At 41.4% G+C, this 23,937-nt stretch overlaps 1 protein-coding gene across 4 annotated transcripts in view; it reads right to left on the bottom strand.

Annotated features, from left to right (window-relative positions):
* fhod3a (formin homology 2 domain containing 3a) overlaps positions 1-23,937 on the bottom strand; it is a 57,092-nt gene extending 33,155 nt beyond the window's left edge. For all 4 annotated transcript variants that reach the window (XM_030740470.1, XM_030740469.1, XM_030740468.1 and 1 more), the window contains exons 1-3: positions 23,445-23,937; positions 17,449-17,558; positions 11,806-11,873 (exon numbers count right to left, since the gene is read on the bottom strand). In XM_030740470.1, the coding sequence (XP_030596330.1) occupies positions 11,806-11,873; positions 17,449-17,558; positions 23,445-23,609 (343 nt within the window). In that variant the 5' untranslated portion in view covers positions 23,610-23,937. The remainder of the gene's footprint in view (positions 1-11,805; positions 11,874-17,448; positions 17,559-23,444) is intronic.

A 23,937-nucleotide genomic window follows, 5' to 3' on the forward strand; every position in this document is an offset into this window, starting at 1 on the left:
CTTAATAGAGATGCCAAAGTGATGTATAAGCTGTATCAGATCTTCCTGAAACTATTTCATTTCCTCTGTTGTTCTCATGACCTCCTGTATGGGTACTAATGGCTCCTGAGGGTGTATGCCTGTGTGTGTGTGTGTGTGTGTGTGTGTGTGTGTGTGTGTGTGTGTGTGTGTGTGTGTGTGTGTGTGTGTGTAATCGTGTGAGTTTGTGTACCTGAAGCAGGAAAAAAAAAGGAAAATACTGTGTTGGCCTTATAGGAACTCAGTATAACTTCCATATAACCACAATAGCAATTTGAAAATGGCCAGCTAAGCTGTTTGAATGAATAGCTAACCTTGGCTCATATGCTAAAACTCATAAATTACTTGATACCCAAAGTAGCAGCTAACTGGCTAACCTTAGATTGCAGCAAGCTGCTATAGCAGCTCTTTGCAACCTTGTAACCGCCAGCAACCTCCTGCAACCATCCAACAACCAGTCGGGGTGGTTGCTAGCAAAATACTTTCTGCAGCCACATTATTTTATTTTATTTTTTTTTAGGGTCCTGATGTAGAGTTTGTGTGGAAGTCTATGCAATGATGGGGACCAGGGTTATAATAGTTTTGGATTTTACATTATAGTTTAGTTTTAGTTAGTTTTTACTTTTTTTTCTTTAATTCAGTTAGTTTTAATTAGTTTTCAGAGTGGATTTTCTCGTTTTTATTAGTTTTTATTTTTGGTTTCATGCTTAGTTTCAGTTAGTTTCAGTATTAGTTTTAGTATTTTCATACCTAATCAGGTGCAAGATTCAAGGCGCAAAAGTGACTATTGTGTAATGAAAACTTGACAAAAGATACAGTTTAAAGAAATATATTCAACAACCAACTGTTCACAAGACATGCTAAATGTGTGTAATATTAAGGACACACATGAACATCAACAGGGAGAAACAAAGAAAAACATGAACTCCCAAACTCAATAAATTCTACAATAAACTCCACAATAAAGTTCAGCATCAGTGCAGTAGATTAAGAACACCTACATGTGGTGTTTGACAAAAACAAACTCTTTGAAGGAGTCAAAGCTCAAATCCATCTGCATCCTGATGTTCTCACCACCTGAAGCTGCTTCTGTTTTGGAGCTAGCTTGGTTAGATGCTCGCTAATTAAACCTGCAGGGTCTTTGCGGCCTCTGTACACAACCTACGGAACTTGCCGACCTCATGTCCACATTTATGCTTGTGTAGCTGGATTGTGAGTGTTAATTACCTTGTGGTCGTGTGCAGGTGTTTGTACTCAAAGAACCTCCATACGGGACTCTGCCGCTTTCTCTGCAGACCGCAGCCATTACTTTGCGGACCAGCGCGGTGAGCGCACGCACATGCGCACTCACACAGATGTCCTGTGGCGCTCCCAGCTTAAACTCGGAGAGCGGAAACAATGATTTCATATCAATCCACAAGGCTTAAAAAAAAAACAAGTAAATGAAAGTCAGCTTATCGATAATTTCAGTTAGTTTTAGTTAGTTTTGTAAACTCACAATTCAGTTTTAGTTAGTTATCGTTTTTTCCTTTTAATTATAGTTTTTATTTATTTCAGTTAACGACAATGTTTTTTCAATTTCAGTTTTCGTTATTTCGTTCGTTTTCGTTAACTATAATAACCCTGATGGGGACTGGCTATTTGCTGACATATTGATTTCCATTTCTAAGCTACCATTAGCAAGTGTTGCTCAGTGCTAATTCAATGGACATATAAAAGATAAAAGATCAACGTAGACTGTGGTTTTGAAAAGTGAAGCCAACGTGTAAGTGCCTTAAACCTGCATTCTTTTTAATAATGTGTGGCTCCACAGTACAGTGGGCTTATATATTTGCCTAACAAGCAAAGGATCCCTGGTTTGATCACAGGAGGACACAAATCCCTTTAGGGTTATATCCGGAAAAGTATCTGTTATAACAAAATCTGCCAAATCAAACATGCAGAGATATTTGCTGTGGCAACCCCAAGGAAAAGCAGCTTTGGGGGTGATGTGTGTGGTTACAAAAAGCATGGGAAAACTGACTTGACCTCTGAACACGTTCATGCTGAGTTTATAGGCTCAGTCACTCTTTTATAGTGAAATTGAATAAAAAATGAAGTCTATTTTGTAAATATTGATTATACTGTGCTCTAAAAAGGAAGATGCACATTCAGTCCTGCCCCTTATTTTGACATGCAGTTTCAAGACACCAAGACAGCAAGTGTGAACACTCATCTGGAGGCTTCAAAATTGGACTTGGGACCAATGGGCAACGTCCATCTTTTATACTGTCTATGGTTAATCCTGGGAACAGAAGAGAGGTTTTCAGGAGAGGCACTTGGAAGCAAGCAGCATTTGGATTTCACTTAGACACTTAGAAATCATTTTACAGGCTGTCAAGCAACCAAGTCAGTTGGGGAAGGTTAATTTTTAAATTTACATTACAATCTGTTCAGACATTGGGAATAAAAAGTTCTAATACATCGAAAATAAAGTTGCATAGTACCAAGTTGCCAAAAAATCCCAGGCTTTTGTGAACTCCAAAATAGGTGTACATTATTGAACATAAACGTGATATACTAAATCTAGAAAACAGTAGAACTGTGCCATATTGGCATTACTTTTCTTCACCTGTAAGTCAGCGAACCAGCAAGCTGTGACGTTCAGAGCTCCTGGCCTGCTGCTTTAGCTCTGTCTGGCAGGTGCATTTCCTCCTTGCTTTGTTTTTCCCTTGTGTTTCTTTCCCTAAGTGCTTTACCGTTTCTCTGGAAATCATCCCTCTCCCCGTCTCTTTCCACACATCCCCTAAACCCATCATCTCTGTAACCCTACGGCTGGATGAGATCCCAACCCCACAGATTCTCCTGATTCTGGATGTTTAGCTCGGGGTAATTGTAATGTTTTATTGCATTATGTAATAGCTTCAAATTATTAAAACAGACCAGCGAGAGCTTTTTTGCAGGCACACTTGGGTGCATATACGAACAAGCCCAGACATAACACTCAAAGGAGCGTACAGCCACATACACAGATATGTAGATATATATTTCTTACTTTCTTCCAGTAAGCCCACAGAGGTTTTGGAGAGCTAACCCCAAACAGCAGTATGTTGTGCCACAGCACAGCAGTTGGGCTTCTCATGTTTATCAGCATGACTAGAGCGCAGGGAAAACCCTGCCACATCCACTGAAAACACAGTGCTATAACACACACACCACACCACAGCAGCGGATCAATAAAGAGACACACAGCTGGAAAGTAAGACCAGATTACACAGAAAAACCATAAAAGCCATACTTAGCTTTTCTGTATGTTCAGCGAATGGCTTAAAGCTACAGAGAAGCAATAAGCAAGTAAAACCTAACACTTTAAGAACTTTTCAGTGCCTCTGCAAAATAAATTTAAGACCAAACTGTAATGGAAATGCACACTGAAACTGAGAGTACCCTCTGGTGTCAGTTCAAACTGAACAGTAAGATCAAATGAAACTGTATCCAAACGTTGCCTAATAAATGGTAAATGGACTGGTACTTACAGTACCAGTCAAAAGTTTGACCTTCGGACTGGTCTTCTGATTGGAAAACAACCTGCTCGAGCCACAGCCATCTTCTAATTAAAAAAAAAAAACAGCATTATAACTGTTGTCAAACAGGCCTAGAGACCTATTGGTGACCTATCCAGTCACTAGGGAAAAATATGTGTTCCCTGACCAGTTGGAGAGTTTTTGTTGGAAGTTGATGCCTTGTCAAAGCAGTCATAAAGAGGGTGCAACACTAAAAATCTCCTTGTTGCTGCTTTGGTTGCTAGCAAATTGCAGCAGCGGTCACCCGTAGTTTGCATAGAAAACATGGACCTGCCTGCAAACACTCCCCACTACTTACTAAGCAGCAACCTGCTATCACAGCTCTTCACAACCAGTTTCACCTGGAGTCTATCAGCAACTTCCTGCAACCACCCAGTCTCTAAGCCTGCTTGACTGGCCTAGAGACCCATCCCCAACCACTCATCCCCAACCACTCTATTCCCAGCCACTTGCTGACTCTGTTGGGGAATGCAAAGTTTCCCCCAGTGACCTGTCGCTGCCAGATGGTCGCCGACTGGTCTCTAGGACTGTGTAGGCTAGACAAAATCTCTTGAAAGTTTGAAAAATCTTCAAGATAGGGCTCTGTAATCTTTTCCAGGAGCCAACATTAACCACAAGAACAATCAATGTCAGTCTATTTGTCCTTAAACTTGCACCTTCTCTTTCTGTAGACTGAAAAGCAGGGGAGCTAGCATGGTTTTTTTCATTATCACAAATTCAAACATTTCAATTAGTGCACTGCAACTGCAAAATCTGGCCCTGATGCATCTATAAACGTTTAATCCCCTCAAACTGGATTCTCCTTCATTGTCTGCACATGTGCTTTTCTAAAGGCTCCAATTTTAGAAATAGATGCGACGCAATCTACTACTGAAGTGTAAATAAAGTCAAACAGCATTAGTGCAGCAGGGAAGAGATGGGCTACAGAACAGATAAACGCTGGTGGCTTTTCTACAGCAGCAACTGCTGGAAAGTTTTTCACCGCGGCACCTCCGTCACTAATACCCCATCGGCAGATCTCTCCATCTCTAACAGCGCTAACTAAGGCATGACTCATGTGGGCTCTCCTCAGGGTCTCAGCTACTGGTGAGGGTAGAGGGGAAACTATATGAGTGATTTTTTTTTTCATTCCTTCCTTCTCTCTGTGAAACACACATTAAATAGGAGCACAGTGTTTTGTATTTGGGATGTAGAAGTGCTGGTTTTAGGTGGTGGTGGTGCAATAAAAATAAAACATGGACACATAAATATAGATTTTCACAGAAGGCACCCTGGCTATGCAGACTTGAGAGAGTGGCAGGACTAAACTTGTCTAACACTATGCACACAGTTCATAAGCATAGCAAAGTATCTTTGTTGACTCAGAAGTTAACGGGAGGATCATGCACAAGCTCTTGAGCCAAAGCCACAGGTGTCTATCAGAACAATGAAGTACGAAGATTATGCAGGGAGGATGCAGGGCAGGAAAAGGAAGAAATGTTGGGGTTAAACAACTGCAGTGGGGGCTGTTTGAATAATACAATTTAAAACATGCTGGGAAACATTAACGGGCACAAATGGATGTTGGATTAAAAAGTAGGGTAGCACAGTTATTAGAGGGCACAAAGCCAACAACCTGACTGCTCAGTCACAGATGTCCTACAGCAATGCCCCCCTCCCAGCTTACCCACTACCAAACATTATATCCCTGCCACACCACGCCATTACCAGGCCTTATCTCGCACAGCAGGGGGACACCAATGCAGTAAATCACGTCAGATTTGCTGCATGTCAGAACCAGCTGTAGTCCTCTCTTTTTGTAGCATCTTAAAGCCAGAGTGGCTGGGTCAGTAAATCTACCCTGAGTAGCGACTACTCATTTATCACTCAAGACCACCCTGTTGGTAAGCTCAAAAAGATTTTCATTTCTGTAACTCTACAGTTTAAATGTCTACAGTTAATCCTTGTTTTTGCATAGAGCCCTTTTATGTATTTTTTTTTTTATCCAGCAAAAGCAGGATGAAATTATAAAACTGAAACTGAAATCAGTATTCCGATAAGAGGTGCAAACTGTGAATCTTGTAGTGAACCAAAGACAAGACATAAACAAATGTGATCTTCACGGTTTTCAACAAGTTGCTAATTTGTTATGTAACAGTAGAACCAGAGACGGTAAACTGACCTCCATCCTAACCTCTGGCCTCCACCTCTCCTTAACAATACTACGGGGGGTGATTAGAGACAGATAATTGGTGCGCAGAAATCCAAGCCGAACTCTTTTTTTTTTCTTTTTTTTTTTAAAAAAACGGCTAAATTCCAGAGCTCAGTGCTAAGGGATTGAACAGGCTCCAAAACACATGCAAGGTCTTTTGTTCTGCACTCCGACTCTTTTGTTTCACCTGCTGTACCACTCATTACAGGGAGCTTTACCTGTCAGAGAGCATACCCTTGCTGTATTTGATCACTCAAATTACTGCATATCCTTTGACTTCAGGAGAGGCTGGGAAATGAGGCCGCATGGGAAACAAAAGCTTTGGGAATCTAAAACCATTCAGGTCCTCAAGCTCAGGTCCAGAGCCCTGGGTGTTGGAGGGTTCTGCTCATAGACTATAAAAGATGGCTGTGGCTTCCAGGTCTGGTGAAGCCACCAATGTAGAACTACCTTAAGCCTGCATTCAGTCAACACTTGCATGACTCCATCACTTGTTTCATGTCATACAGAGTAGAACATTAAATACATTTTTTGAATTTCAGTCATTCTAAGAGTATAAAAGGGGGTATTATCCAAGGTATGCTCACTAGCTTGTGATCAACAAGTCTGTAGCCAATGGTCATGTGGTTTCACAATCAGATCCATTCTTCATTCATCATATCTGTTTGTAAAAAGGGAAAATGACAATGGTGAAAGTGCTCATCACGAGGCTTCTTGACAGAACATGACAAACCGATGGGTTACATCACGATAGCTACATCCGTCTTACTGTCTATGGTTCTGCACAGTAAATGGGAAAGTGCCAAAAGCTGCAGTTCCTTGAATGGCTGTAATGGCTAGTTCAGAAAGCAAGTAAATCTCCATACAGTCCAATGTTAAAATGCACAACTTTACAGCAGAAATAAACAGGTTTACAGCCTGGTACATTTTTTAAAATCTCTCTATAGCTAATTTCCTCCTTCATAACAACTGTACAGAGCAATTTTGTAACTTTGCTCCACTGTTCCTCTCACTATTGTACCCAAGCACATATAACATGGCCACATAATAACAGGAACAAATTCACATCAGACAATTATAATAATTATTTTGGCACTTTGATACTATGGGATGTAATGAGCAATGCCACCTTTGGGTGCCACTAACTCCATATGTAAAACTCCTGCTTCCTGTAGTAAGAAAATTCCATCTGCAGTACAACTAGATGTAAACTCCACATCATCCTCTCCCTTTCCACCTCTAAACTTTTATATTCCACCAGGTCTCCCTGATCTCTGCCAATCAAACCCTTTACGTCCCCTTGCTTCCTTTAACTCACATTTAGTGCAAAGAGGCTCCACTGTGCTGCCTTCCTCACATGTTTCTGTGCTGTCAACACTTTCTAAAGATAACACCTTAACTTCACCCCCACCCCAGAACCGCCTCTCTGCACTCATCAACCGTGATCCACAACGACTCTGCAACAGAGGCAGCTAAAATTAACCCTTAAACAAGGGGTTCTGGGCAGGCCACGTGATCGACCGTGAAAAGGGCTGAGTATAGGTGGAAGTCCTCACAAGCAGACGTTGAAAGTTAAAAGAACAACTGAGACAGAGAAGCAGTTAAAAGTATAAATAATGAGGTTAGGTCCACACCTTCTTAACTTGAAGCTGAGGACAATCAGGACACCCACAAAACATAAAATATAAATCAAACACCCTGATTTCCCAGTGGGGTTCATGCTGGGAATGTTTAGAAGTCCTGGATCATTAAAATCCCACAAGGGCCTCTCGAGTGCAGACACAGTGCTTACACCAGCAGTCAGAGTCACGGCCTTGCTGACTATGTCAGTGTGTCTTCCTGTTCATGTACAAGTGAAAAAATTCATTAACTCACAAACATGATCACACTCTGACCACACAAGCTCCCACCATGGAGCTGCTTTAATCCCACGTGCCACGCCTGCATGTAACTCAATCTTTCTGCAAAAAAGCCAAGAAATGCCCAAGAATGTTGCGTTTCTCTTAGTCATGCAAACCTTTCTCATCCTTCCGGCCTTCAAAGAAGATCAGTGGATGACTGAAGGAGATATATCTAACATTTGGCCTCAATACAATGAAGTCCGGATCTTTGCTGATCGAACCTGGAAGCTTATGAGGCCGGTGAGATTAGGGAAATCTGCAATGAATTGATACTTGCCTGCATTGTAATCGTAACAAAAAAAGGACCATCAATCAATACACTTATATCAAAAATGCAACACACAACTTGGTAGTCACAAACATTTCATTTTGGAAGCAGTGTGCATCCTTGAATGCAGTGCACTTTTCATTTAGCGGACAGTGTGCTGTCCACTACTCAGAGGATTTGAAGGTCAAGGCCTAGAAAGATTAGAGAACGTTAAACGGGTGGATGAGTGGACAGCTGAAGCGACACTGAGAGGGGGATGGACAGCAGATCTTTAAAGTGAATTGACTGCTCTGACACGCTTAAGCTATCTGCTTGTATGTCTGTTTAATGCGGCGGAATTACACACTGCCACTTCAAAATATCAAGTCCCATCCAGATTTAGTAGTTGCCCTGCATCTGTGCCGTGCTAACTGAAATCTGGATTGCGGTCAATATAGTAAACAAGCTATCATCACGCGTTGGCACTGGACAAAAGTCACTGATGCCCTTCAAAAGAAAATGTATCTGTGATGATGATGATGATGATGATGATGATGATAATGATGCGACTTTTTCCCCTCTCTTTTCTAATAAGAAGCTGTTTTTCATTTTATGCATAAAGGGGAAAAACAAATATATCCCAGGGCTGGTTTTCTTCAAACCATGGGAAGATCTCTCATAATGACTGAATGTGTGGGTGTGTGTATTACATGGTCATGGGTGTGAGAGAAAGATTTAGGCCCATCAGAGCATGAAGACAAAACTGTAGCAGGTTTACATGTGTAAGCAAACAGTTTATATGTTTGCAGCAGATGGCTGCAGATCCGGGTCAGTCCTCATTCCTGTTCAGAGTAAGCCTCTGTGTTTCAAACACCCCTCGAGCCCAGAACTGTGATTCCTGAGAGGACAGTAGCAATAAACCCAGCATAATCTTCTAAAAAGTAGGGAATAGGAAGCAGTGTCAGGGAACCTGGTGCAAGGAGATGAGAATGAAAACTGCATTTTCCAAAAATAAACTTAATCTAATTATTGATTTACTCTAAATGGTTATAACACTTTTTAATTGTAATCATTTTTTTCATACGTCCACCACTTAGACTGGCCTTTCACCTCATTAACATCTCAGCCGGTTATGATTCTAGGATCCAAAATTAGCTCTGCTATCACTGGCATGAAGAATGTTGACCAAGTAGAAAAGTCACGGAGGAAATGAGTGAGAAGCACACACCCGGGGAAAGAAAGTACGAAAGAGTGGGATGATTTTAATGTAGGGTTTTCCCTAGCAAAACTTAACCACAGCGCCAAAGTTTTTCAGTGTAGTGCCTAGGCCAAATGAATGGAAAAAAAAAATCCTGAGAATTCACTACTGCTGTGGACAGAGAGGATACTGATAGGGTACTAACTACTGACTAGGAAAGTGCATGTTATTCATCTCTTTACAGTCTTGTTGCCTTATGGATTGCTTATAGCCTAAAGGAGACCTATTATAATTTTCCTTATGTTCTCTCATATATATTAAGTGGATGCTCATATTAAAGTTTCAAGCAGTGAAATCAGTGTGTGTAAAAGTAATGCCTATGAGCCCGAAAGCTCTAAACACTCAGCTTCTTCACTCTGTATGATGTCCATCAGAGTGGATATCCTTATTATAGATATTTTAGGCACACAGCTCTGCCTGTGAGCATAGAAGCACCACCTCCATGCCGCCCACTTTTTTTGCTTGTGAGGGGCAGCCAATCAGAACAAAGTGGAATTAATGGGAGGAGGAAAGGCACAAAAAAAGACAGTGGGTGAACTGAACAGCTGCAGCAAGGCTCGGTATAAGATAAATAAGGATTATTTTGCACTGTGTCATTTTGCAAAGCTACTCTAGTAGAGTCCAAGAATACAAATATGGCTTTGGAAAAAGTATAAAAAGTCTGCTGGTCAAGCCAGTGTCCAAGGTAACCTTTTGCTTCACTAGCCAACGGGACTAATTAATTGAGAAATCCAGTGGCCATCATTTTTTACTGGCCAAAAATAACAATAAGCTGTCATTTTGTGTCATTTTCATTTGAATACATTCCATTATATAATAACAATAATAATCATCATCATGTATTATGTTGAATTGAGAGACAAAGACAAGTCTATAGCAAACCTGAATCAAATAAATTCAAGCCTGAATGCAACTCAAGAAGTGCTGATCTCAAAATTTACCAGCCAACAGCCTTTCAATATCGTCACCCTCTTAAAATAATGGCCTAAGGCATTTTTTATTGGAAGGTTTATTTTTGCCTAAATCATCATCATAATTTCATTTTTTTGGTTCAGTTTTTTTGTCTTTTCTGAAAAACCTGAAAAAGGCCATTATTTTAAGAGGGTGATGATATGTATCCACCAAAAGAAAGTAGCCCACATTTCACACTTGTCAGATATGAATCATGTGCAGGAGTTTGTGAAGGCTTCTGTAATGTGTTTTGCCCCCAGAGAGGACACCTCTGTACTGCGAAAACAAACCAGGGAGAAAATCCCTTCCAGAAACAGTCAAACAGCCAAGAATTATGCAGATGCATGTGAGTGCTATATAGACCAGTGGTTAACACATTCGCGTAACGTGCAAAAGAGCCGTGGTTTGAGACCGGGAGGAGACGCAAATCCCTGGGAGGGTGTAAAAAACCTGCAGAAAAAAAACATAGGCCAGAAAAATGACCTGGACAATTCTTTCAGGTGTAACTCTATAGTAGCTTAGTTAGCAGGCGAGTGGCTACACCCATACCTGTCTACACATGCTTGACTAAGCAGAAAGTGAAATGCTGTTATACTGTCAAAGAGCTGCGTCCTTCTGTTTGAGACCCTTAAAGTTTAAAGCAAATTATGCTGAAATCCATCCAATAGTTCTCAAGAGATTTAAATAATAACCCGGTGACAGTAGCAGACAACACAAAGAATCAGATTCATCGCATTGAGACTAAAATATCTCTAAAAATAAATAAATAAGTAAATAAAGCTGTCCGACTGACAGACAGACACTGCCATCTCTAGTAGACAGGTTTCCTATGGACATGAATGGTTGAGTGTCAAGAGGTTAAATTAGCAGTAAAAATCAAATAAAATGTAATCTATGCAACACTGTATTGTATACGAAGGGATTAGGATCTCTCGAGATCTAAAATAAATGATGTGTACATTCTTTGTCAGCAACACAGGTCTGATTGCAAAGGGAAAGCACAACAAGCTCACTGGACCAGATAAGGTTTGTCTGAGGCGGCACACAGCAGTCCAACGCTACTGGAGTGCAGTGCCATCATCTAAAACTCTTTGTTTTATTTTTACACCCATCTCAGTTGGCTCTGCCACCAAGTTGCCCCTCAGCTTCATCACCTCTCATGCCCTCCTTCGCTTGTAATCTCACATTCAGTATTTTCTCTTCACTCTTATCACTAAATGTTTTGGATTTTTCTGCTGTTATCTTTTTTTGCCACCCTCTCACATTAAGTGAAACTCACCCCTCTCACCCTCATGTTTTTTTCCCCCCCTCTATAGAGATGATTCAGGGGCATCACACTGTGATGACCTTAACCAGAAATCAGAAGCTTCTCTGTGAAAACACTCACATACTTAAATCCCTTCATAGCAAATTTTTTTTTTTTTTTTCTCAGCGTGTCAAAGATGTGAAAAAAATATGAAATTACTATGTTAAATTTAGAGAAGCTTCACACACAGCAAGCAATCCTGATTCTAAGTGGGAGGTCTCTGGTTTCAAGCATACCACGTGTAAAACCCTAAGCAGCCATTTGAAAGTGCGGTGCAATGTGTTCTTAGGCTTGCTGGTGTGTCTGACAGCATGTGCGTGTGTGTTTCCAGGGAGAAACATGCTACATAAACATGTCACACAGCACTCACCAATGCAGGCGTGGACACGGACTGTCAGCTGGGTCCGTAAAATAACACTGTGCTTCTTCCCTCTGAACCTAAGAGACGGTGGAGTGAGAAAAAAGAGGGAATTATTTTTGAGTCAAAACTAAGTTGTTGAGGTGTTTTGTCTCTTCTTTAAGAGTGCAAAACCGTTCATATGATGAGACTGATGCACACAAACATGGGCCTGCATTAAGTTTATACCCCCATACTGATACACATCTGATCCTTGAGGACAGACAGCAGAACTGCAGAAGACATAACACACATGTACACCCCTCCACATGGCATCGTTCCCATGAGCAAACATTCATACAAACCACGTTTCCAGTGGGAAAGCACACAAATGTTAAGATAAAGTAGGATATCATTTTAAGCTATCAGTTATAGCCTTACCTGTTTGCCTCCAATCTCTAGGAACTAATCAGCGACTTCAATCACTAACATACTGATACGATCGAGCCCACTCAGGGAAAGTTTGGCTCTGATAGCATTCACTGCTGGAATTATGCATAATATACTCTAAGGAAAACACACTCAAACAAGAAAGCACCTGGCCTCTTATCCTTCCATTACGCCGTTATCAGCTTTGCCGGGAAATAGAGCAAAATGTTAACACAATCTATTGAGATGCAAACAAACAAACTTCGACTGTGTAAGAAGTCAAAGCAACTCGACTGTGGTTGGAAAATATGGCTGGAACTAGTATTAATTACTAGTATTACTAGTAGTGATAGAGGTAGGCCCACACTAAAGCATTCCCATCTTTATCCCCTTCTTGGACTCTAATGAGCACCGTGATTTATTACATTTATTCATCTTCAACATCAAGTTGCCATCAACAAGACTTGAAACTCACAACCAAGACTGTAAATTCAGTTTCTTGAAGTCACAGATCCAGGGAGCTGAGGCAAAGAACTTTTCCTTAAATCGGGAACTTCCACTTTCTGGACTTCCAGTTGTGAGACAGTCCGGACTGAATGGAGCTCCTTTTTTTTTATAACCGACAGTAAGGAATTGAGTTAAAAAAGTGTCATTTAGATTTAGATATTGCACATCTAAATTTAAATGGCAACATTTTATAACTATATTTCATCAAAACAAAGATCAAATCGCCTAATAAATTAAGAACACATAACGAGGTGAGAAACACAAACAATTCATAGATTATGATCATCATACTTTAATTTTATAACTGTTTAACACATCATACTATTTTCATCATAGGGGGTCGAGACGATAGATAGAGTTCCATTTTTTAGATTTTGTTACAGTAAAACACCCTTCTGTAAGTTTTTAGGGACATCACAGCACCATGAGCCACTTTAGGGCATCTGCCATTTGTGCCTTAAACCTGCATCCTTCTTAATGGCCATCAGTTGGTGATAATGGTGCTTGGACTTAACCTCTGTAAACACTTTCCTGATGAGTTCATTTCAGGTCATACGTTCAAGTTGAGGCTTCGGAAAGAGACTCCACAGACTAATGGGTGATGTCATGATAGCTGTGTGAACTTTTTATACTGTCTATGTTTGCAGCCAGAGAAGCCGCTCCTTTCTGGCTGTAAGAAAGAATGTGGATTTAAGGGACTTCACTGTTCAGTAGGTCAGAGGAACAACTACAAAAATTGTGTCTTTGTCCAAAAAATTTTGGACCTTATTGTACATCCGTTTTTTTAAGACACAGTCTGTGCCCATACATAACTTAAATATGAAACATTGCGAGCAGGTGTAAAGGGTTCAAAAGGAGATTGCTCTGCATCTCATCAACAGCCATTTTCTTCCTGTTTTCTTTTCACTTTCTCCCAGTAGAAGCAGAGCTATTATTATCACCCAAAGGCTTTGTTTACTGTCAGCTGTGGTGAGCACGATCCTGTCACAGCTGCAATCACAACGCATCTTTGATGTGTGGAAGCATAAATTCAGTTAACACCAATGTGCTCTTTATAAACCTGTGGATATTTTTAGTGATAGGGAAGCTCCAGCTTTCTGGATCAGATTTTCAGTAAAAAGTAGAAAAAAAAAACAAAACAACTTTTCTCTTTAATCTATAAAAATATATGCCTATACCATATGTGACCAGCAGATTTAATGGTTATTTATAAAGTAAAACTGTAATTGTGGGATTATAGAGGTGAATATGTGGTTAACAACTATATAAATAGAGTGCAATACTGCGGCAGCTGATGAACGGATACAGCTAGTCACTACTTAATGCTTTTATTTCCCAGATGCTGTTAAAGGCGACCTATTATAATCACATTATGCTTACAATTCTATATTTTTATTCTTGAGTTCTGAAATGGGCCCTTCCGCTTTCTTTTAAGCCAGCTTTCTTCTGATTGGCTGCCCCTCACAAAACCAATTGCTTAGAGCTGTCTGAAGCCTGAGCTTTTTTGCTGACAGAGATCAATCGCGCATGCGCTGACCTCATTATTTCAAACTCGGGAATCTACTGTACATTACAGAAAAATGAGGTAAAGCACGATAGGTCCTATTTAAGATGTTATGGCAGCTACAAACAGCTGCCTGAACTTAAAGCCCAAAATAAAGGTGTGCTGTGAGGTTGAGATATTGAGCTGGGATTCATTAAGTCTTTTATAACGCCATATAAACAGTTTTAATCAATTGAAATTTAGAAAGAAAGAATTCACCCTCACCCTTTGTGGCATTTTGCCAAGATGAAGTCAAACCCAAACCAAAAACGGATGATTCATCTCCTCCTGTCAGTTCATTATGACCTTGGTTAAAGCCACAGTTTGATATAATGACTGACAGGAGCATCCAATCCAACCAGTTCCTCAACAACACGGCAAGTTCAGAAACACACACTGGCCTTTCTTCACCTGCCTGTCATCTGTCATATGGCTTACCGAGCGCACAAGAAAGACACACACACACTTGGAAACAAACAAATAGATGTGCACATGGAAACAACCACATATAATAAACACTGAGACCAACAAGGCTCTGTGGGTCTGCCATCACTTATCAGGCAGCTGCCCCCAATCCTAAACAGACTGACATACCTACACAAACATACACTGTCACACACATGTGCTGCTGCTTAACAACTGCCTTCTCTGTGTAGCGGTCAGAGCTCTGCTTTGTGTATAAACGGCTTGGAGCCAATGTTTGCCCGTTTGTTTTACAGCTAATTAGCTAAAGTTACAAGACCTGATCAACTAAGTAACTGTTTATACTCGACTTTAAAATGCATCTTGGGCAATCAGATCCCAAATGGACAGCGCTAAAGGCAAGTATAAACGACCACCAAGACACATTTTGATCACTCAAACCACTTCCCGAGGTGGTCTGGTGAGCCTTTGACCACATATCCTGTGTAGCACAAATGCTAATATGTCCTGATGAATCCCCAACACTGATGTAACAGGAACTTCATCAGTGGTGGTCCCATTTTGTCTTGTTCTGCACCTTTTTGCATGCCACAGATAACTTTGTCCTACCAAACTCAACAGCTAGAAGAGCAAGTACATATGTATCAGTTCTTGAAACATTGTGTTCTCTTTGCTAGCCCTTTCTAAACCAATTTAGAGCTTAACTGGCAACAGATTGACGTTAAAAACTTCCACGTAATCACTTCCATAAGTGAGAGAGTAAGGAAATCTGAACACAACAGACACCTGGAAACACCTCCAGCAAATATGGATATAGTAAAGCCATTTGTTAGATAACATTACTAATTTTAATTTCCCAATTTATACAGCTTTGTTATTTAATATTACTGGAAAGACAAAAAAAGCTGTTATGGCTAACTAAGCTAACTATACAGGTAGACCTTGGTAGCACTGCTTTCAGAACTGCCTTAATTCTTTGTGGCATAGATTCAAGAAGGTGCTTGAAACATTCCTCAGAGATTTTGGTCCACAGTGACACGATAGCATCACGCTGTTGCTGCAGATTTGCCGACTGCAAATCCATGATATGAATCTCCTGTTCTACCACCACAACCATCCTCAACTGGTGATACACGGCAGTATGGATCCACTCTTTCAAATTCTGATCCTACCATTCAAATGCAGCAGAAATCGAGACTCATCAGACCAGGCAACATTTTCCCAATCCTCTGCTGTCCAATTTTGGTGAGCCTGTGTGAACTGTACAACAGGAGTGACGGTCGATGCTGTCTTCTGCTGCTGTAGGCCATCTGCTTCAAGGTTGAATGTAATATACATTCAGACAGGCTCGTCTGCATAGCTTGGTTGTAATGAGTGGTGATTTGAGTTACTGTTGCCTTGCTATGATTTGAAAGCACTCTGGTCATTCTCCTCTGACCTCTGCCATAAAAAATAAAAAGACATTTTCACCCAGAGAACTGCCACTCACTGGATATTTTCTCTTTTTGGATCATTCTCTGTAAACCCTAGAGATGGCTCTGTGGGAAAATTCCAGTAGCTCAGCAGTTTTTGAAACACTCAGACCAGCCCAGCTTGCACCAACATCCTTGCCACGATCAAAGTCACTTGAATCACCTTTCTCCCCCCATTCTGATGCCCTGTTTGAACTTCAGCAGGTCAGCTTGACCATGTCTACTGTCTACTGTGATTGTCTGAATTGATATTTGTGTCAACAAGCGACTGAACCTTACAAAGTGGCCAGTGAGTGTAGCTGGAACTGGTGTAGCAGCCACAATGAGAGAATTATTGTATAGTTACTGTATGCTACACTTACAATAATCTTGGAATCAATTTTAGCTTTGGTTGTAACTTGAATCTTACACAAATTCATCCCACATTGAATCTTGGTTGCTGGTGCTAATATGCTAGCCTCGGGCTGAGGTTTTCTCACAGTCTTTAATTGCAGCTATTGGCCACCTATCAGAGAAGAAAACTGTTTCCATTTGCAATATAAAAATTAGCACACTTACATGACCTAAAACCATTCAGAGGAAAGTCGGAGAGGTGCTAGTGTTGCCAGGAAAATTGCATGTTATGGGATTTACAGCAGATCTAGGATAAGTTTGCTGTAGCCTAAGTGACACGCTGAGTTTAAGGAATAAAAAAAAAAAATCAGGTTGGACAACAGCTATATATCAGCAGAGGCTAAAGTAACATTCAAATTTAATGGAAATCATATGCCTGTCAGCAATTATGAGCCACATAAATGTTCATGAGTTTTGAACAATGGCCAAAGGACAAGATCTAGGGTGATTAACATATTAAATATTAAATTTTTTTTTTTAGGGTAATCCTAATCCTTGGTAGGAGATTTACTGTTGTCCTCAAGAGAGACATCAACACGGCCAGGAGATTTGAGAGAGGTTTCTCAGTCCTTTTACAAAGTGATTATGCTGTAAACTGAAATACTGTCACAAAGAAGACTTGAATATTTATCATACAATGGGAGAATAGCTGTTGCTGTGGAAGGGAGGGCACATGTGTCCTGCTTTCCAGAGTGCTTCATACTTTCCATGAACTTGCGCTTCCAAGAAATCCATATCCAACAGCTTGTGATTCTCCCCATTTTATACGAATGAAGAAACTCAGAAAATATGTGTACGTGTATGAGGGAGAGGGGGTGCAGGGGGGCTCACTGCTTTAGGTATTTTGATTGGTGAAGAGTGAGTGTGTATACGTCTGTTTGGTATAAAGGGTATGTGAGTCAGTCTCACCCTGTGTCATCCTGTTGAAAGCCCTCCAGCTCGTCCCTTTGCTCAGCCAGCGAGGACTCCAGATCCAGATAGGTTCCATTGTGGGAGAGCTGAAGTGCACAGTCATCAAGCTACGGCATGGGAGAAACAAAATATAAAGTTAAAGAATTAAGGAAATAATAAAGCAAAAGCGTCACTTGTGCATTGGGATGACCCCATGGGTTCCCTTTTGTCTAATGTCCCTTTACCCTGTGGATCTATGATTCACACCCTTTTTTTTTAAATAATTTGAGCATGTAAAATAAAGCTAGTTTATGGGGCAGGGGTTTGAACACAAGTGCATTCAGTGGTCTGTAAAGGGGTGAGAACCATTTGCAGTGTGGCTCTGCTTTCTGCATTACAAAGCTGTTAAGGGAGTTAACTTGTAATAAACAACATGAAACCAAAACCAGAGTGGAACACGGAGCGAGAACGGCAGATTTTATTGCTTTAAATACTAGCTGTGAAAAATATACCACTCAAATAGGCTTGATATGTTTGTTGAGAGAGCACAATCTTTCTCGCATAGCTTTACACGTGTCCAAGTATTCACACCACAGATTGCTGTCTTTCTGTTTCTCACTTCTCATTAATCTTTCCTTCATGCATTTGCATGATTTAAGGTAACGCTGCAGAGCGGCCTGTGTCAGAATTGGCCCACTATGCTGTGTAAGGGGAAATCTAGCTGAGTTTGAGACCAGGTGCACAGTAATATATCTATCCACCACTGGCATTGATGTTTATGAGTACAGCCATGAGTTGATAGCAGGTGCAAGCATCCATCCCAGAGACAACTCTTAAAAAGTAGCTTACATCATTAGGTTGCAACAATCAGCTCTGAGTTTTGCAACTACTTTTTGAAGCTGCAGCTGACGTATGAAGGTGAATGAGATCAGAGTCATCCACTGGCATGTAGCAGCCCAGTGGCATCGGTGGGTTTAACTTAGATTGGTGTGCTACCAAATGCCCCCCCACCCACCCACCCACCCACCACCACCACACACACACACACACACACACACCACCGGCAATCCATTCAGGCTGTGTGATGACAATTTCTGACCACAGATCACAAGACCTGCTGTTGCTCCCTGTCCATTCCTCCCTTTCAGTCGCAAACAGAGAGACGGACTGTCGCATGGACTCACAGCATAAATATAACCTTGCTATATTTACTCTCCTCTGAGGCAGCATGCACACTGGAGCTCAAGGGTGGGTGTGTCCACAGGGGCAGGGAGCACTGCCCAAGCTGAAGTATTAGAAAGGGGAATCTAAGAAGCTCCGTGTTAACAGTGAAGCATTATTTAGGTAATCCCAGAAGCATAACAATTAATAAGGACAAAAGAAATCCGTCTGTGCCAAAAAGGTGATAACTTTCAGGGCTGAAGGATGAAGCCTATGTGGACGTTCCAATAGTTGCAGTTCCTCTAATGACCATTTGAGGCTGCCTCCAAAAGCAAGTAGACTCCTATGTTTATAGGCACTGGTACAAAACACACCTTTAGCTTCTATGGATAGACTCCCCCACCCCCACCCCCCATTACACCTTTGAGGAGGTGAATTTTTTTGGATAACTGAGTTAGGGGCACGGCCACAGTGATGGTTCCAGAGCTTCTGGTTTTTAAAAGACAACATGGCAGAAACCAGCACAAACGTTGTTTCAAAATGCAGAGTCCAAAACCTGTGAATGATGTCATGGTGGCTACAGCAATCTTTTAGATAAAGTATTTGGTGCCAATGAGCCAATCCAGTAAAGAGCAAATATATCTCTGATTGCAATTCAAGTTGTTTCAGTTAGTTACAATGTTGTTATAACTATTTTAGCGTGGACATGAAAAACAAGATAGCAGCATTGCAAAAGTTAAAAAAATGACAACTCTAGCACAGTCTACTGACAATCTATTAACATGTGGGCATGGTGACAGTCGCTAATTAGCAAACAATTAAGATGCAGACAGCATGACTTTCACAGGGTTTAACCATAGTACTGAAGATGTGACCTGATGATGGCGAAAAGTCAGAGGATCAACAAAGTCATTTCAGTTCATCCCAAGATGGGCATAATTTTCGCATACCCTATTTTATTGCAATTCATCCTGAAGCTGTTAAGACATTTCACTGAAAACCACAGATGTCATCCTCACAATGGCGCTAGAAGAAAAGTCAGAGGATCAGAAGACTCAAAGGGAGTCATTGTCTTTGAAGCAAACACACCAGACCACACTGCAATCCCTAAAACCTGTGAGGCTGCCATCGTGGCTTAAAATGTTAACCGTCTGAAAAGGAAATGACACGAGCATCCTAGTGCAAACACTTTGAAAGTAATCTTTGCGCTCCATAAATAGTTTCACCATCTGTTAAAGCCAAGTGCAATGCTATTGTTGTTCACACTTCTCATGCGTGTGAGATTTGATAAATCTCGCAGTGAAACAGAGGGGGTGGAGACAGTGGGGCGAGGGGGGTAATCACGCTCTGTCCCAGTGCCCTGGTTTTTCATGGAAGGAATAAAACAAAAACATTTCTTGGGTCTAATCTGCTGGCATTATTCAGCATTTGTTTTCACTAATATTCCAATTTAACTTACACCTCTAAAGTCCACCCATTCTGTCCAACACATACCCCCAAGACAGTGTCATCACCACCACCTCCCCACTGCTCTCCTTTATCTACGCACAAACATACTAATAGTGCTTAAAGAGCAAGAAGTGAACCATTTTGCAACATCATATGTTACAGCAGTTCGGCCTCCAACGGATGTCTCTTTTTCTGAAACACGTGGTTTGGGTATTAGGAGTAATAACACAACACATCATGCTGCATGAGGCTGGGGCAGCAGTGGCTCCATAGAGCAACCGCAAGTTCTTCACAACTTAAGGCTCCGGGACGCACTAGAGGAACACTTACTGGCTTGTATATACTTTGCGCTCATTTAATCAAATTCTCCCTGAAGAGTAAAGCAAAGAAAAAAGAGGGGAGTAGATGGAGGAGGGGGACGGAGGGTGGGGAGGGTGTAATTACTTCCATGTTAAAACAACACCGAGCCTGCTGGTGATCACATTTAACGATAGTCTTACATAACTTAGAAGACAAATTTCTAAAAACTTTTTCCTTGCACCAAAATGAGAGCCGCAGTGGCTCTTTGAAGAGCATGAGGGGAGGGAGGGCGTGTTCAGTGCGGCCATTAAATCTCCCGATGTTGCTTTAATGGGAACCTTTTGGTAATGAAATAAAAGTTGAGCTGTGAAGTGTGGGCGGTGTTTCTGTCAAAGGAATGGGAGCTTTTCATGGCAAAAGTTGTAGCTGTCTGACTGATAGCGAACTGAACATCTGATATATTATTTTTATCTTATTGCCTAAATTAAGTAGTGGATCTCCGCAGTTTAGCCTAGATTAACTTTGCCGATCCACCTAACTTTATTTCTTTAAAGCAAGAAGAGGACAGTGATGATCTCTGCTGCGAGAATCCAAAGGAAACTTCTTTGTTTAGCAGCTGGGACAAAATGACACATCCCATGCACACAAACCAGCAACACACTGATTTAGCCTTGGCAAGCCATCCTAACCCCGTGTGTGTGTTTATGCCTTCTTGTGTTTGAGAGTACTAACTGGTGCACGGTCGGAGAGGTGGAGGAAGAGATGGAGGAAGAGGTCAGGAAAACCGCGGCACCCAAAGTGAGGAGAACAAAGTGTCACAGGGATCCAGGCCCCGACCACAGGAATTCTGGGACAAGTGACCTATACTTTACATGCAGCCCGGCCAGCCATACACAGAGCTCTACCATCATCAAGGCATAATAATACAGCAGGCTTTTTCTCTGCACAGAGCACAGGAGGTTAAAACAAAATCAGGGAAAGGCTGTTTAAACAAAGAAAGATGAACTCAGAAAGCTAAAAGAATTGTCAAAAAAACTGAGCACTTCTGACATTTTCCAATTATATAATAACACTTGAGCATTATAAGCACCAAATTTTAGATCTGGACAGCCTGGCGGGCAAATTTGCAACCACTCAAATTCATCCCTATAATCTAAGTGCAATATCCATTTGCCATTGCGCAAAGTCTTCCTCATGATGGGAGCAAAATTGCAAACACAAATGCAGCCTGTGCCATCTGTCCGTGCATAGGTTGTAATCATAAGCTTTTCTGTGCTGTGGGCCATTTTTCATTTGTTTTGTGGTTTTTAAAGATGTGGCAGCTAAAGATCGGCTGGTTCGGAAAACCGCTCCTGCTGTTGAACGCTGGTTTGCTTTCAGACCTGTGTGCCAGCAGTCACCCCCCCCCCTCCTTTTTTTTTCCAGACTGTCAGGTTTTTGTTTTGATATTTTCAACTCTGTTTAATCTACACTTTCAGCTTTAACTGTGTAGCATCCACATAAATCATAAAAAAAAAATAAAAAAATAAGGTCACATCTGCTCTACTTGTATAGCCTCTGTGGGTGCGTTTGTGTGTCTGAGACAACCTTGTCAGTAAGGAATGTGTTGCTATCCCCCCCCCCCCCCCCCCCCCCCCCCCTTTCTGGGATGCTTAAACACTGAAAACACTGAAATTGACTGAAAATGGTATCTCTTCTTCTCCATCACACCCACCATGTCTCATCACATGTAGGTGAATGAGGCACCTCAGGATAAATCTAGCTGTGCTAATGCCTCTGCGGCCACCTGTCACTGCAGCGCGCAAAGCAGAGAGCAGAAATACAGCAGGAAGAGTTTATTCAGTGTGTATAGCACTTCAGGGGACCATTTGTATGTAGGCTTCTCAGTAGAGAAGTTAAGCTGGTGGAGATCCAACATCTTCCCCTGTGGCATTTCAGTGTCAAAGTGCCCAGATTTCCTAGTCATCAGAGACTTTTACAGCATGAGGTGGTATGCCATAATAGGCCCAGTGATGGAATGTAACTTAGTACATTTACTCTTGTACTTTGCTGAAGCACAGTTTTTCTCAGATTTTGCAGTTTCAAAAAAAGAGGAACCCAACAGAACGAAGGCAGGGATAACTTGGAAAAGTACACTCCCTGAAACTTACAACTGCACTAAAGATGCTGCTCAATACAGGCAGGAAACACAGAAGAGTGAAGACTAGATATGCCCAGAGGGCTGACTGGGAAACGAGACACAGGTAGGAACAGTTATGCAAGGCAGACAATCCATAAATGAGGGAGAGAAATAAAAGGCAGGAAGTAAAAATCCACAGAAAACTAACCTTCAAAGTAAAACAGAAAATAATTAACAGTGGCAAATGTGAGGCTAGGTGGGGGAACACGGGTAGCAAGGGGATAGGGAGGAAATGATAAACACAAAGGAGTGCAAAAAACCCAATAAATATACAAGTTTTAATGTACTTGTATCTATTCAGCAATATATAATTAATATAATCAGCATTAATGCAGCCTTAAAGGGATATACACTTAGATGAATGTATTTTTTTTTTTTTTTTTTTACTATTAAGTAATTTTGTGACTTTACTTAAGTAAACAGTACAAATATTTATTTATTTATTTATTTTACCAAAAGTGCCCAATGTTTTCCTGTTGTTCTTGGTACAATTGCCACCCCAATTATAAAAAATCGTGGAAACGCCCCTGCCAATCACTTAACATTAAACAAGCGAAGTCCCTGCTTCATGCTGCTCTGGGTTTCAAGACGAATACCTTATTACATTCCCCAGGCTGGAAAACCAGAGAGCTGTGCTTCCATGTGTTCTTTAAATATCCTGTGATGGATGGTGGTTCTGGAAGTTTACTTACAGGAGGCTTGAAGTGAAAAACAGCGGGCTTAAACCTCATGTTCTAATCACACTTGTATGAATCTATTAGAGGGTGCGTTTGAGTCAAACCATTAATAAATATCTCATTAATAATCTAATATTTTTTTAATAGTATTGTTAGTTGACCTTAAGTTCCAAGTGATCTTACAGCTTGCCAGTGAATCTGTACCCTCTGTGTACAGTATGAGTTGTTTACTACACTGTTAATCCTACCTTGTGCGGAGCTTTGAGCAGCCGGTGGACGCCCGCGAGCTGGTTGATGAGGGGGATATCCTCTCTGAAGGAGTACAGCGGGGGTCTAGTCGGCTCTGGAAAGTTGGTGCTGTTGAAAGGATCGGTATCATCTAAAAACTGAACCCTGCAGACAAACGTGGCCATGGTGCATCCATGCAAGTGGCTCCTCTGAGCGGGCAGCCCGGCTTAATGAGAAGTGGAGCAGCTTTCGCTGTGCTCGCTGAGCGCTCCTCTCCTGGTAACGACAACAAACCGCGGTCTCCAAACGCGCTGTAGCCTGTCCTCCAGCAGGAGAGGTGACGGAGTGGATGGCACAACACACCGCTCAGGGTTTTCTCTCGTCTCCTTGCTTTGGTTTTGCTCTCTGAGCTATTTTCCTGATGCCGCTGTTACTCTCGGAGAGGCAGGTGGCCAGTGATAAAGGGGAGGCTGCAGAAGGACTTGGTGCGGAGAGTAAAGGATCAGCGCAGCT

Source organism: Archocentrus centrarchus, chromosome 11 (genome assembly GCF_007364275.1).
Source record: "Archocentrus centrarchus isolate MPI-CPG fArcCen1 chromosome 11, fArcCen1, whole genome shotgun sequence".
NCBI lineage: Eukaryota > Metazoa > Chordata > Actinopteri > Cichliformes > Cichlidae > Archocentrus > Archocentrus centrarchus.